Source organism: Sciurus vulgaris (assembly GCF_902686455.1).
Source record: "Sciurus vulgaris genome assembly, chromosome: 3".
Lineage (NCBI taxonomy): Eukaryota > Metazoa > Chordata > Mammalia > Rodentia > Sciuridae > Sciurus > Sciurus vulgaris.
The window spans coordinates 17,079,886-17,096,225 of NC_136463.1; the positions used below are offsets into that span (position 1 = coordinate 17,079,886).

The 16,340-nt window shown below is 31.7% G+C and overlaps 1 protein-coding gene across 1 annotated transcript in view; it reads right to left on the minus strand.

The window, feature by feature from the left end:
* EFCAB13 (EF-hand calcium binding domain 13) overlaps positions 1–16,340 on the minus strand; it is a gene marked incomplete at its 3' end in the record, with an annotated part of 174,619 nt that overhangs the window by 18,991 nt on the left and 139,288 nt on the right. Inside the window, exons 22-25 of the mRNA XM_079130326.1 lie at positions 9,824–9,967; positions 9,434–9,502; positions 6,447–6,575; positions 594–665 (exon numbers count right to left, since the gene is read on the minus strand). Coding sequence (XP_078986452.1) covers positions 594–665; positions 6,447–6,575; positions 9,434–9,502; positions 9,824–9,967 — 414 coding nt within the window. The remainder of the gene's footprint in view (positions 1–593; positions 666–6,446; positions 6,576–9,433; positions 9,503–9,823; positions 9,968–16,340) is intronic.

Sequence of the window (16,340 nt, forward strand, 5' to 3'; positions counted from 1 at the left end):
TTTTTACTATATGCTCTATTCTTAAACAGCTGCCAAGCTTCTCAAGAGTAGTTGGGTGATAACTATTAGAAGAAGGTCAAGAATCAAAAATAGAAGCCAGGCAGTTGTGAAAGGAAAACTGAAACTCTCTGCAGTAGACTGAAAAACATTTAGTCACTTCCTATCCTAGAGTTAGCCTTTCTCTTACCAACCTACCTGCTAGTTTTAGTTTTAGGTGCATTATGTCTTTTTTTTTCTGTTACAATTTCACTATAAGTGAGGAAAAATAAGCATAAAGATAATAATAGAGGTAAGAGAAAAATGTATAGAGGTAGAGTAATGGGTGAATGCATATTTTTACAACACAGAATACAGTGAGACAAATTATTGACTTTAAGGAAGCATATTCTAGGTATATAATTTTAAATAATTCATTATAGTAAAGGCAGAGATTGAAAATGTTAAAGACTAAGAAGAATACAACTGTTCAAATAAGGCAAAGAAAACTTAAGGCAAGTATTGAAAACACAGGAGAAACAAACTAAATTTTAGAATAAGTAAAATATCATAAGATGACTTTAGAAATTTGTTTTTATATTCTTTTATATACCTACTGTTGAATGGAGTTGATGTTTTAGGTGAATTAGTGAAAACATCAATTATATCATTCAAGATCATTTTTCTTTCTACAAAGAAAGAAAATGGGGTTTAAATAAAGTAGATTTTAAACTCATTAAGGCAAGGGCTTTGTATTGTTTTAATATTATTCCACCCGCTTTCAAATTTCAGTGATCATAATGTATACATTAGATTGTGAGTACACACACAGAAACAGAAATAGAAGTTTCATAAAAATAATCCTATCATCTGTGATACACTGATATTCTCTAATAAATTTCATGTTATTGCATTTCATTTCCAAATGTTATGCATGACCTACCAAATTTATTTCACAACCCACAATGTGAACCATAATTTAAAAAATTATACACAGAATATATAGTACAAAAACACATACATAGTAATTTTCATTAAAGCAGATATAAATACCTTTAAAGAGTGTGAGAGAGAATGTATAGGGACATTCCCTGTGAGATATTTCCCCCAACAAAAACAGGAAAGGAAGGAAGAAACAAACAAAAAAGATATGCTTTCCTTTGGGTAAAAAATAAACACTTAAGGACAAATTCAATTGTTCCATTATCAGAACTCCCTATTTGACACTAAAATGAATAGACAAAGAACCTATGCACAAAAGCAAATATATAAATCTAAGAATCTTTTTTCTAGTAAATGTAAAGCCTTAGGAAATCTAATAGTTAAATTTCAGTGTCTTCTCAATTATCCATAACATCCACATAAATATTTCTTATTCATGGGATAACAGTTCAAGACATGCTGCCTCAAAATATGGTACTGTGGATATTGATTATTTTACAATGAAAGAATGTGAGAAACAGTAGGAACAGAAATGAGAAGGACTCTTGAATTGTCCCCAAATCCCCTGAAGCAAGTTATAAGTCCCTCATGTAACTCATAATCCCAGCAACTGGGGAGGCTACGGCAGGAGGATCACAAGTTCTAGGCAAATCCCAGCAACTTTGTGAGAAAATTGTCTCAAAATAAAATAATTAAAAGGACTGGGGATGTAGCTCAATGGTATGATCCCCAGTACCAAAACAAAAATAAACAAGACCTTCATGTGAGAGCTGTCCTCTAGTAAGGAAATAGCATCCCTGTCTCCACAGATAGAGGGATGCTAAAAGAAACATAATGGAAGGAAGTTTTAAAACTCTTCCTTCTTTCCCATCCTGTTCTCCAGAAGATTAGATTTAATTTAATTAAAAGAAAATAAAGTAACTGAAGTTTCTGGTAATATAGCAGCTAGACACCTGAATTAACCCTCATACTAAAAATGATGAAAAATGCTAAATAAAATATTACTTTAAAAAAATTTTTAACATAGCAATTTTCCAGCCTACTGTTCTCTCCTCTGCAGCCAAAAAAAGAAAAAAAATTGATGGAAGGCTATAACCCATAAATGAAGCAGCTGCTTTTTACCCTAAATATCTGCTACAGACAGACCAGTTTTAGTTTGTATTTTCAAAGGCTCAAATGGACAAAGACAAAGAACAGTACCTAACAATTGTAGAATATCTTTTCAAACACACATAGAACATTTTTCCAAAAAGTGGCCATTTTGTGATCTATAAAGCAAATCTAAAAACATTTACAATAATTTACTGCAATGTAATTAATCCAGAACTTAATAACAAAAAGCACTCCCAAATTTGGAAATGAAGAAACATACTTTTTGAATTATCCATGGATCAAGAAAGAAATAATTATAAAAGTAAGAAAATAATTTGAACTAATTGATAATAAAGATAATACATATTGATACCTGAGGAATATAGGTAGAAAAGCAGCACTTGGAGAAAATACATACGTGTAAATGCTTACATTAAAGACAGGAAAATAGGCCAAAATTTAATGAACTAAATTTCCATATTGACAAATTAGAAAAAAGAGCAACAAAATAAACCTGAAAAATTTGAAGAAAATAATGATCAAAACACAAAGTAAGAAACTAGTAAGCAAACATAAATAGAGAAAATCAAAAAAGTTAAGATGAAAATTTATCAACCACTAACATAAATTATCTTTAAAGAGAGCAAAAATTACTGCAGGTGTTGCAAACATTACAAAAAAGGCCAAGAATAGGTCCTCAAACATGACTGGTGGCTAGAGGGTGGACAATGCTGGCTGTTTATGGAGGAGTCTGGCCGGACAGGGCATTAGCTGGGCCCTAACTAAGTCAGTCAGCTGGGGCTGGCGACGTGTTTGTTGTGATGCTTCGATTTTCTTTTTCCCTCCCAATGAATCAAGACGGACGCTGCTACCGGGACCATCGCTGACCCTGACCCCACAAACATTAAAGGAAATTGATGATGTCTATGAAAAATATGAAAAGATGATTCAAACCAGAAAAAACGCCTACAGCAGCATCTCCAGATAGCATTCATCAACAGGCAAGAACTAGGAGATGAAAAAATTCAGATTGTCACACAAATGCTCGAATTGGTGGAAAATTGGGCAAGACAAATGGAGTTACATTCACAATGTCTCCAAGATTCTGCTGAAAGTAAACGAGCCTCAAATAAAGCAAAGACAGATTCTAGCCAGCCAGAAAGATCTTTGAGGAGATCTGTTTGATGTTTTTCATGTTTACTGAACTAATTTCATTATAATAATGCAATTAGTAATGTATTTGTAAACTGAATTTTCCAAGATTAAGTATTTTAAGGGTAAGCATCCTGATGGATATAGGTCCATGCGTTTGGAGTTTTGGGTTTGTGGGGGGCAGATTCGTCCTTTAAATCTGTGTAACATACTTTTTATTCCTCATTTTTTCCCAATCTGACGATCTTGGTTCTTTTTGATTAACATGTGAAAAATCCTGTCTGCTTGTTTGGGGAAAAAAAAAAAAAATTGATTTTTTTTCTCTTCTGAAAGAAAAAGCCTAAGAATATATTATTTAAAACTTTAGAATTATAGCCCTAAATTTTTCAGATGAAAAGGCTAAACTAGAAAAGAAAAAACTTACCAAAATTGACTCAAGAATAAACAAAAAAACCTAATCCTATGACATTAAAGAAAATAAATCAATAATCAAAAACCTTCCCACAAAGTAATTTCAAGGTTCAAATGGTTTCTTTTGTGAATTACACTGAAGGTGAAAGAAATAAGAAATTTCAGTGTTATAGGAACTATTCCCCGATTTAGAAAAAAACATACTTTCACTTCATGAATAATTTGACTTCAAACCTGACAATACTAGTGTTTAAAAAGAAAATTAAAAGTTTCATTTATAAATAGGAATGTAAAAATCCTAAAGTATTAGAAAAATGAACCCAATAATATATATGATCAAAATGGGTTTATTCCAAAATTCTTATTATGAAATGTTTTTTATAATATTGAAAATCAATTCACAAAATCTCTGAGACAGTAGGAAAGCAGTTCTAAGAGGAAAATTTATAGCATTGAATGCCTATGTTAAAAATTAAGAGATCCCAAATAAATAAGCTCATGCTCCACTTCAAGGCCTTAGAAAAAGAACAAACTAACATCAAAACTAGTAGAAGATGAAATAGTTAAGATCAGAGTCAAAATCCATGAAACTGAGAATAAGAAAATAATACAGAATCAATGCAATGAAGAATTAGTTCTTTGAAAAGATAAATAAAATTGACAAACCCTTAGCCAAACTAACCAAGAGAAAGAGTGAGAAGGTGCAAATCAGTAAGAGCAGAGATGGAAAAGGAGATATCACCACAGACCCTTCTGAAATCCAGAAGATTATTAGAACCAATTTTGAAAATCTATATACCAATGAATTGGAAAATCTGGAAGACAGTGACAAATTTCTAGATACAGATGACCTGCCCAAATTAAATCAGGAGGACATAGAAAACCTAAACAAACCAATACAAAGTAATGAAAATGAAATAGCAATTAACATTCTACCAACATGTGGACGCTAACACAAAATAAGGGGCAGGGAGAATAGAAGTCCAGTGGATTAGACAAAGGGGAATGAAAGGACTGAGGGGGAAATGAGAATAGGAAAGGTAGCAGAATGAATTGGATATAACTTTCCTATATTCATATATGAATACACCACAATGAATCTCCACATCACATGTAGCCACAAGAATGGAGTCCTAATTAGAATAAGATATACTCCATGTATGTGTACTATGTCAAAATGTACTCAACTGTTATGTATATCTGAAAAGAACAAATTTTTAAAAAGTACCAACAAAGGACCAGATGGATTTTTAGTTGAGTTCTATCAAACCTTTACAGAAGAACTAATAAAGACTGCTTTCTCAAATTATTCCACAAAATTGAAAAGGAGAAAACACTCCCAAATACTTTTTATGAAGCAGTAAAACCCTGATACCAAAACCAAAGATGCATCAAGGAAAAAAAGCTATAGACCAACATCCCTAACTCAAAAAACTTTACAAGAATACAAATAACCCTATCAAAAAATGGGCTAAGGAAATGAGCAGACATGTCACAGAAGATTTACAAGCAATCAACAGATATATGAAAAAGTGTTCAACATCTCTAGTAATAAGAAAAATGCAAATCAAAACTACCCTAAGATTCCATCTCACCCCAAATACAATGGCGATTATCAAGAATACAAGCAACAATAGGTGTTGGCAAGGATGTAGGGAAAAAGGTACACTCATACATTGCTGGTGAGATTGCAAATTGGTGCAGCCACTCTGGAAAGCAGTGTGGAGATTCCTCAGAAAACTTGGAATGGACCCATCATTTGACCCAGTTATCCCACTCCTCTGTTTATACCCAAAGAACTTAAAATCAGCATCCAACAATGACATAGCCACATCAATGTTTTTAGCTGCTCAATAGATTGTAGAACGAACCTAGATGGCCTTCAAAGGTGAATGGATAAAGAAATTGTGGTATATATATACAATGGAATATTATTCAGCCATAAAGGAGAATAAAATTATGGCATTTGCTGGTAAATGGATGGAGTTGGAGAATATCATGCTAAGTGAGATAAGCCAATTCCAAAAAACCAAAGACCAAATGTTTACTCTGATAAGTGGATGATGATGCATAACAGGGAGGGGGAAGAATGGAGAAAGGATGGATTGTGTAGAGGGAAATGAGGGCTGGGGAGGGGGTGGAGGGAAGGAAAGATAATTAAATGAGACAAACATCATTACCCTCTGTACATGCATGATTACATAAACGGTGTGACTCTACTTCATGTACAACCAGAGAAATGAAAAGTTGTACCCCATATGTGTACAATGAATCAAAAAAAATTTTTTTTAATTTTAAAAAAAGAACATAGAAACAAACATCCTTAATAAAACATTAGTAAACTGCATTCAAAAACACATCAAAAAGATAATACATCATGATCAAATGGGTTTCATTCCAGAGATACAAGTTTGGTTCAACATATGCAAATCAATAAATGTAATTCATAACTTCAGAATTAAGAACAAAAATCACATGAGCATCTCAATAGATACAGAAAAGGCCTTTGATAAAATCCAACATAAGCTGGAGAAGCTAGAGATCAAAGGAATTTACTTTACTCTAAAGCTCTAATAATACATATGTATCAAATATACAAATAAAAACTTCTTTAATGTCTCTCATTAAAGTTTCATAATTTTCTCTGTAAGGTTTTATAAATATTTTAGTATATACCCAGGTTCTTATAATTTTAAGGAAGATATGTTTTTTCAAGTTTTATTTTCTAAACATTTATTACCTATACATAGAAATAAAATCAATTTTTATGTTGGGGGAAAAAAACACAGAATCACCATCCTTTTAAAAAAAAACAATTTGCTTCTGTGAACACATACACTCTAAACAGGAAATCTTAGAACTAAAGTACTCACCATCGGTTGCAGAGTTAGGGTGGTCTTCAGTTAAAGGTTTCTCTAGGCTCTTTAAGGTAGATAAAAGGTCTTTAACTTCAACTTTTCCATCAGAGACACTATTAACAATGTTCCATGCATCTTCTATTCCTATGTATGTATGTTGATGACAAAATGTAAAAGCACTTGCTTGGGTGTTCTATCCATATAAGCACATAACAACTCTATTTGACTGAAGTTTATTCATTCTCTTTATCAGGAGAAATCTTTAAATGAACAACCTAAGGTCTTAGTGAACTCTGAAATAGAGCTATTTTGTTAGTTTATTTAAAGGCCCAACTTTTGGTTAAATGGATAATTTGTTTGTGTGTGTGTGTATTCCATTTCAATAACCTCTGTTGACTTTATTAGTTTCTGACTCCTACTTTTTTTTGGGGGGAGGGATGTTTTGCTATTTTGTTATTTATGCTGCTGCTTGCCTTCTTGAGTTGAACATTTAAAATAAATTATTTTCAGTATTTCTTAATTTTCTAATAATGAAAGCACTGAAATCTACAATATTTCCTGTCAGACTCTTTTGGTTACACTTCACATGTTTTAATGTGATGCTCCCACTATCATCCATTTCTAAATAGTGTTTAATTTAAACTTTTATTTATTCTTTAACCAAAGAATTATTTAGAAAACCATGTTAATAATCTTGAAAACAAATAATTTTAATGTTACTACATGGTAGTCAAAGTGTGTGTTCTGAAAAACTTTCAAAATTAACTGATTTTTCTTTGTGGCTTAAATATATAATATATTTTGCAAGTACTTCATGGGCATTTTTAAAAGAAGATATATCCAATGCCTTTATAATATGAAATACTATATGATTCCTAAGTCAAGTTTATTAATACTGCTATTTAAATATCAATCTTTTTTATCTTTGCCTTTCTGTGTGTGTGTAAATATATGTATGTATGTATGTAGATACAGACCTAGAAATAAATATAGATATCCTAATAAATTTTACCTATATTGCCAATTTAATTTTTTCTCACTACAAAGATTTCTGGTGCAGAACTGAGTTGAGCATTCATTCATGGTATACTATCATCACCAATCTACACGAGGCTCCTGGTTGTTTTCTTATTTTGTTAATTTTTTCCTTTAACCCTTATCTCCACTTCTATCCCTCTACCCTGCATAAGCACAAACTCCAGAGTATTTAATATATTTCTATTCAATCTATCTCAACTGTTTAGATTTTATGTGTTTTCCTGAAAAAAAAACTATGATATTGTCTTATATGCATTAGTATAAATTTTATTTACATAAAGTATTTTGTGCTAAAAATTTATTCTTTTAACTGTATGATATCAAAACCTATCTATAGTGCAAATATAAATCTAGTTTCTTGATTCTGACCACATTTTATGTAATCATTCCCCTAGTGATGGGACACCTAGATTACTGTCATTTCTTTTCTCCCACAAACAATATTGCAATGAACATTCTTGTACATGTCTCTACAAGAAACTTTCTCTGAGTTATTTACCTAATAATAGAATTATTCAGTCATAAGGAGTATGCATACTTAATTTTACCAATTATTACTAGACTGCTATTCAGAATAGCAATACTATTTTATCTATCCACCAGCAATTTATGAATATTACCAAAGCTCTTTAAGTACATATTATCATTTGCATTTCTCCTTCTTTATAATGTCTTCTTATATTCCCCATCATTTTTCCAATTTATTTCAGAAAGATGATTGATGATTTGTAGAATTTTTTATGTCTGCAATATTAATCCTTTGTTGATTTAAAAGTTTATCTTCTTTCAGTCTGTTACTATTGGTGATTTTTAGAGTACTTGATTGAAGAGAAATCTTGAATTCTGATGTAATCAAATCCTTTTTTATACTTTAGTTGTACTTTTAGAAATATTATTTAAGAAATTCTTCATGACCACAAGACACAATATGTTCCCCAATATTTTCTGGCACCAGATCTACAGTTTTACTTTTTAACATCTATTTGATTCATTTGAAGATATTTTATGTAAGATATGAAGAAGGGATTCAACTCTATTTTCCTCCACACAATTTCCCGAATCATATACTAAATAACACATTTCTTCCTCCACTTATGGATGATGTCATCTTCTTTCATATCCCAAATTACTATATACACAAGTCTTTTCAGGTTCTATGTAGTAATGCACTGGCCTACTTGCAACACTATTATAATAGCATTATAATGTGTCTGTATATCTGATAAGGCAAGTTCCCCATCATGGTTCTCTAATAGGCTTAGCCATTCATAGACCAGTAATCCTTTTTAAAAATAATAGAATTATTTTGTCAAGAATCCCACAAAATTTCCTAGGGCATTAATTAGAACTATTTCAAATAACAAATTAATTTAGAGACAATATGTTCTTTTAACACCCATACTAAACCCCTGTCCTAGAACTCCAATTCTCAATCTCAAGATCTTTGTTCCAATTTGTTTTTATGTCTCATTGTGCTAAAAATGTCAAAACAGAATAAAGCTCAGATAGGTATTTAGCTAGAGTTTTGACAAAAAGCAAGAAAATAACCTGAATAAATTAGAAGAAATTAATACGAAAAATTAAATCAGGAAAGTGCAAAAGTCACTACAAGTGATTAGAGAAGCCAAAAGCTGATTACTTTGATAAGATAAATAAACCTCTGAAAAAATTGATAAAGAAAAAATAAGAATGCAACTTAACAATACCTAAAGAGGCAGAAATATAAAAACAATAGATTTTACAAGTGACTCAAGAGTATGAAAAGCATGTTCATAAATTTGAAAATCTAGGGTTTTAAGCACACATATTTAAATATATGTCTAAATATTTCCTCTATTTTTAAATGACAAAATGAAAAAGAGGCCTTGGTAGAGAGTTCTGTTTAAAGTTACACACACACCTATACATACCAATCCAGAAACACAAAGCTTCATATTTACATTCATTTCAAATTTTGTACTTACTTTGGCACTCAACAAATTCATCAGTGTTGGTCAATTTTCTGATAAAATCCTTAAAATGCACCACTTCATCTTTTTTAAAAAAAAAGGAAATAAAAAATTAAGGAAGAAACAATTTAGATATTATAAAAAAAGACCATTCGATGTTATGAAAACCTGAGTTATAAAACACAAAAATAAAGTGGAATACTGACAAATGCAGAATAATTGTAAAATAAAAACTTAGAGATATTACTTTGAAAATCAATTGCCTTAATAAAAATCCATCAACTTAAAATGTAAATTAAAAAGTTTCAGACTGTAAGAGAGAGATTGACTATGTTTCCTTGAGCATTTAGAGTGAAGTTTCCAAAATACTCAGACTTTGTTGTTTAAAGTGAAATAATTACTCACCACTAGGATTGGTATTATCCAAAGTCTTCTGTATTTTGTCATCTGTTAGATAGATTCCTATAGCATTTAAATTTTGCTGAATATCAGAAACAGCTCTAAGATCATTTTTATGAATGTCCATGTTGTAAAATTTATCTTCAGCTCCTGGGAATAGATAACAAAAAAATAGGAATAGAAGAGAATTTCCTCAACCTGACCAAAAAGTACTTGAAAACTCTATAGCTGACATCATGCTTAATACTGAAACACTTACTGGATTCCCTCTAAAATCACAAATACATCAAAGATAGAGACTCTCACCAGAGATTGTAGCCAGTGCAACAAACTACTAAAAAGAAATAAAGCATTAAGATAGCAAAACGGGGGAAATTCCCATTTTCCTCAGAGGAGATAATTATCTATGAATTTTTTAAATCTATTGAAGTTATACTTCAGTAAAATTACAGGATGCAAGGTCAATATAAAAATTGGATTTTCTTATAGTAACAAAATTGTATGCTACAATTTATTATGCAAATACCATTTACAACAACAACAAAAAAAATAGAATACCTGATATTAGCCTGAGAAAACGGTACAAGACTTCTATACTGAAAGCTAAATACCATGATTAAAATAAAGGAAATCTAAACAGAACAAAATATGTGCTATACAAATGTCAGTTCCCTATAAATTTATTTGCAGATCCAACATAACATCAAACTTTTATCACCGTATCTTGCAAAATGGACAAGCTCATTCTAAATCTTTTCTGGAAATGCAAAGGATCTAGAATTGCCAAAATAAAAGATTGATTTAATGGCATAACTCACTGCAATAGCAAAAACCAAAGAATAACCCTATAAATATTTAAATAAATGATATAAGCATGTGACAAATTCAGTATACAAAAAGAACAAAGAAGAAGTAAACACTATCTCATTTCAAAGCATATTATAAAGCTACAATAAGCAAGATAATATAGTATGGATGTAAAGGCAGACAGCAAATCAATGAAACAAAAACACTCCAGAAATAGATCTACTTGCTGGCTAAAGAAGAGATAGCTCAAAGGAACAGAAATGAGAATACAAAAATAAACTAAAGCTTTTCTGATCAATTGGTTTTTATGTGGTGCTGGGGATCAAACCTGGGGCCTTTCCATGTACTAAGCAAGCACTCTACTACTGTACTGTATCCCCCAGGGCCTGGTCAGTGGTTTTCAACGACAGGGCAAAAAAAGTCAAAGGAGAAAGAATCGTTTTTCAACAAGTGGTTCTGGAACAATTCAATATCCACATGTAAAAGAATGAAGCTGGACCACTTATCTCCTATCACATACAGAAATTATCTCAAAATGGATTGAAGACATACATGTAAGAGCTAAAATCCTAAGACTCTTTAACAGCTAAGGACTGCAGGATTCTTTTGGGGGTAATGAAAATATTTTAAGATGGATTTTATTGATGGATACACATTATGTGAATATATGGTCACTGAATTGCATATTTTAAATGGATGAATTGTGTATTATGTAAATAATATCGGAATGGGCTGCTTAAGAAAAAAATCCACATATAAGCTACAAACTGAATTCTGTAAAGTTGTAAAGACTAGTAAATGAAAAAAGAATTGTCTTTTCAACAAATGGTGCTGGAATTGTATAATCCATATGCCCAATAAAATAAATCTCAATTCCTACTTTGCACCAGATACAAAAGTATAATGAATTTTTAAAACCTAAAACTACATTTGAAACCTAAAACTATAACAGGAAAGCAAAGGTTGTTTTTTAGCTTTGAGTTAGGGAAACATTTCTCACACTCAAGTTTTCAATGCCTATTATTATGGGGTTCATGATGTGGATAGGGTACCTTACTTTTGGTGATGTTAACCTTGATCACTTTGTTAAGGTGGTTTCTGCTCCATCTCTCCTCTGCCCTAATCCTCTCCTTCCTTTTGCAGTTAATAAATATGTTGGGGGAAAATAGCTTGAACCAAAGAAAATCCTTTTCTCCTGAAATTATTACCCACTATTTTAGCATCAATATTATATCTGCAATACAATATTTCTGCAGCAATACAATTATTATTGCTTTTGCCCAATAGTGATGCTCTAGTTCTCTTTTCCTTATACATTTATTAATTGAATTCTAGAAAGCAAGAACCGTACCTTCTCTCCCATTTGCTTAGTTGATTTTTATTTATGAAAGTTTAGACTTGCGTACATTTATTTTATTCTCTGACTTATAATTCAATTCTAGCAATATTTATTTTGTTGTTCAAATTATTCCAACTTCAGTCATTAAGAACGTTTTTAGATGGACTCCTGCATTGTTTTGTGTTTCTGTTTGTTGTTGTTTGGACAAGCTCCCATCTCTTTTAAAGCACTACCTTATGCACTGGCACAACAAAATGTTCCTGCTTTTGTTTTCCTTTCTCCAGCCCTGGAATCACTCAATTCTCTCAGGAACACTGTGCTTACAAACTGAAGTCTGGGTGCTAGGTGATTATGACTATCTATTTATCATTGCTCCTAGGACCTCCCAGTAAACAGAGGTAGGAAATATGTATGAATTACATTTTTAGGGAGACAAGACAGTTATTTTATAAAATGCTCATCACTGTGTGTCTGTCTGATGATTCCTCATAATTAGATTCAGTTTATGCACCCCAGTATGTAACACCTTATATGTGGTATTGTATCTTTTCAGGAAATCACTTTTGGAGACATATTATGGCCATTTGTCTAACATTGGTGATATTAATTTTTATCATATGGCCATTTTGTCTTGTTTCTTCATTGTGTGGTTACTATTTCCCTCTTTTAACCAAAAAGAAATTTGTGAAAAGACCATGCAAATATTCTGGTCATCTTTGAAATTTTCCCCCTATAATTCAACATCTATCAATAATTCTTGCCTGAAATAATCATAAATGTCATGACTTAAAACAGTAGTTTTCCAATTTCACTTTCTATTTTTATCCACAGCCCGTTTACTATAGAGCCAATCTTTTTTTTTTTTTTTTTTTTTTTTTTTTGTGGTGAAAGTGAACATCCTCATCTTGTTGCAGATACTGAAGGAAATGCTTTTTTTTTTCCCATTCACTATGACATTGGCTTTGGGTTTTTCATATGTAGCCTTTATGATGTTGAGGTAGGTTCCTTCTATTCCTAATTTCTTCAGTGATTTTATCATGAATGAATGTTGAATTTTGTCAATGATTTTCTCTGCATCTATTGAGATGACTGAGTGATTTTTGTCCTTGATTCTGTTTATGTGATGAATTAAATTTATTTATTTGCATATGTTAAACCATTCTTGCATCCCTGGAATAAAACCAACTTGGTCATGATGCACAGTCTTCTTTAATATGTTGTTCAATGCAATTTGCTAATATTTTATTAAGGATTTTTGCATCTATATTCATCAAGGATGTTGCTCTGTAGTTTCCTTATCTGGTTTTGGTATGAGTGTGACACTGGCTTCATAGAATGAATTTGGAAGTGTTCCATTTCATTCATGGAATAATTTGAGGAGCACTGGTATTCTTCAATGGTCTGATAGAATTCAGCTGAGAATCCATCTGATCTTGGGCTTTTCTTTGTTGGAAGGCTTTTATTGTTGTTTATATTTCATTGCTAGTTATTGATCTGTTTAGGTTTTCTATGTCCTCTTGATTCAGTTTTGGCAGATCATATGTGTCTAGAAATGTATTCCTTTCTTCTCGGTTTTTCAATTCACTGGAGTATAAGTTTTCAAAAAATACCCTAATGATCATCTGGATATCTGTGGTATCTGTGGTGAGTTTTCCTTTTTCTTCTCCAATTTTATTAATTTGGGTCTTCTTTCTCCTTTGGTTAGTTTGGCTAAGGGATTTTTTAATCTTATTCATCTTTTTAAAGAACAAATTCTACATTTCATGGAGCCAATCTTTACTGATTGACTGATTCATTTAATCTGCTATTTATTACCAATATGTATTTATTATTCCTATTTTATTCACTGTAATATAATTTGTTACTGTTTTTACTTATTTTGATGCCCAAACTGTCCAGAGATTTGACTAGTGGGAGAACATTTACACTGAGTCCTGAGTTCTTCTAATATGCCATTGACAATTTCATAGCACTTCCCTGCCTTCTTGCATAAGTACCAGGCTCTTTTTGTACTTTCATTGCTCTGGCATAGGAATTAGTCATTTATCCAAGGAGCCTAATTCATTTTGATGGAGGAATTGCACTTAGAAACCAAGATCTGATTGATAGCTGTATCCATTGATGATGGAGCATCATTGCTTCTAAATCTATTCAGCAACAGAGCTAAGAAATACATTTATATTTTATAAATCATAAATTCACGTTGGTAACTTTGATTATAATCTACTTCCACAGGATACATTCTTTTCTGACTCCAATCCACATTTACATTTTCCTTCTCTCATAGAAGGAAACTTGATTCTCAATAGTATCAACACATTTGTTCACATTTGTTCGTTTGCTCAGTTGTATAATATACACAAGGTAGTTTCAGTATCACCATACTCATGCCCAATATGTAAAACTAGCCTATTAAAAAGAAACAAATATTTTTCCAAAGTCTTTTTTTTCCCCTCCTATACTGAAGGTATATAGTCAAACCAGTATTTTCATTCTTGTGGCTATATTATTTGTTCAAACTACAACTAACATTTGTTTCAGTTTGCATTCTTTCTAGAGTTTTTAGAATTCTCAAATACACTGACATAATTCCAAAACTAAAACAGTAAAAAAAATGTAGACTGAGGAATGTTATTCCCTCTCTCCTATTGCTTCTATTTAGTATATCCCCCTATGTTGTAGGTAGACAAATGTATTACCTCCAAATTTATCCTTCCTGTTCTTTCCTTTTGCATAAGGAAGAAAACACGTATTTTTTTCTTTTTATGTTTTTATTGGTGCATTACAATTGTACATAACAGTGTACTCACAGTGACATAGTCATACATGTACATAAAAAATCTCATCAATTTAATTTCTAGTACCTCCCCCTTCCATCCATGCCTCACTCCCCCAATCCTCATTCTCTACTCTACTGGTGACTCTTCTTCTTTTTCCTAATTAATGCATTATAATTACACATTAAAGTGGGTTCATTGTGATAAATTTGTTTCCCTTCCCTCCTCCCTCCCCTTTGATCCCCTTTCTCAACTGGTTTCCCTTCTATTTTCATGAGATCGCTCTCCTTAATTCCTTTATCTCTCTAGTTTCCACATATGAGAAAAAATATTAGACCTCTGACTGAGTTTGGTTTATTTCACTTAACATGATATTCTCCCATTCCATCTATTTACTACCAAACATTATCATTTCATTCTTCTTCATAGCTGAGTAGAACTCCATTGTGTATATATACCACATTTTCTTTATTCAATCACCTGGTGATGGATATCTAATCTGGTTCCATAACTTAGCTATTGTGAATTGCACAGCTATAAACACTGTTGTACTTGTATCACAGTATGCTAATTTTAGTTCTTTTGGATAAATACCAAGAAGTAGAATCACTAGATCATATGCTGGTTCCATTCCTAGACTTTTGAAGAATTTTCATTCTGATTGTCATAGTGGTTGTACAAATTTGCACTCCCACTGACAATGTATGTATCTACATATTCCCCTGTATCCTCATCAATATTTATTGTTATTTGTATTTTTGATGATTGACATTCTAACTGGAGATGAAACAAACCACAGCATCATTTTGATTTGCATTTTTCTGATTGCTAAAGATGTTGAAATTTTTTCATATATTTGTTGGCCATTTATATTTTTTTCTTTTGAGAAATACCTGTTTAGCTAATTTGCCCATTTATTTCCCTGGTTTTGTTTTTTGCTATTGTGATTTTGGGTTAGTTTGTTTTTTAGGTCTTTATTTTTCTGGATATTAATCCTGTTAGAAGAGCACCTGGAAAAGATTTTTCCCACTCTATAGGCTTTCTCATCACACACTTCTTTCCTTTGCTGTGAAGAATCTTTCAATGAGAAGCCATCCACTTATTGATTCTTAGTTTTATGCCTGGCATTTTGGAAATCTTATTAAGGAAGTTGATGCCTGTGCCTATATGTTGGGAGTGTTACCCCTATGTTTTCTTCTAGAAGTTGCAAAGTTTCTGGTCTAATTCCTAGGCTTTGATTCACTTTGAGTTGCCTTTTGTGCAACTCAAAGGATGAGAAATAGGGATCTAGATTCTTTCTCGTACATGTAGATATACAGTTTTCCCAACACCTTTTGTTGAAAAGGCTGTCATCTTCAATATGTTTTTGGCACCTTTTTCAAGGATCATACGACTCCATCTATGTGGTTGTGTCTCTTATCTTCTGTTCTATTCCACTGGTATTCATGTTTGTTTTTGTTAGTTTAACTCTGTAGTGTAATTTGAGATCAGGTTTTGTGATGCCTCCAGCATTGTTCTTTTTACTCAGAATTGCTTTGGCTAATCTGACTCTTTTATGTTTCTATATGAATTTTAGGACTGTTTTCTCTAGTTCTGTGAA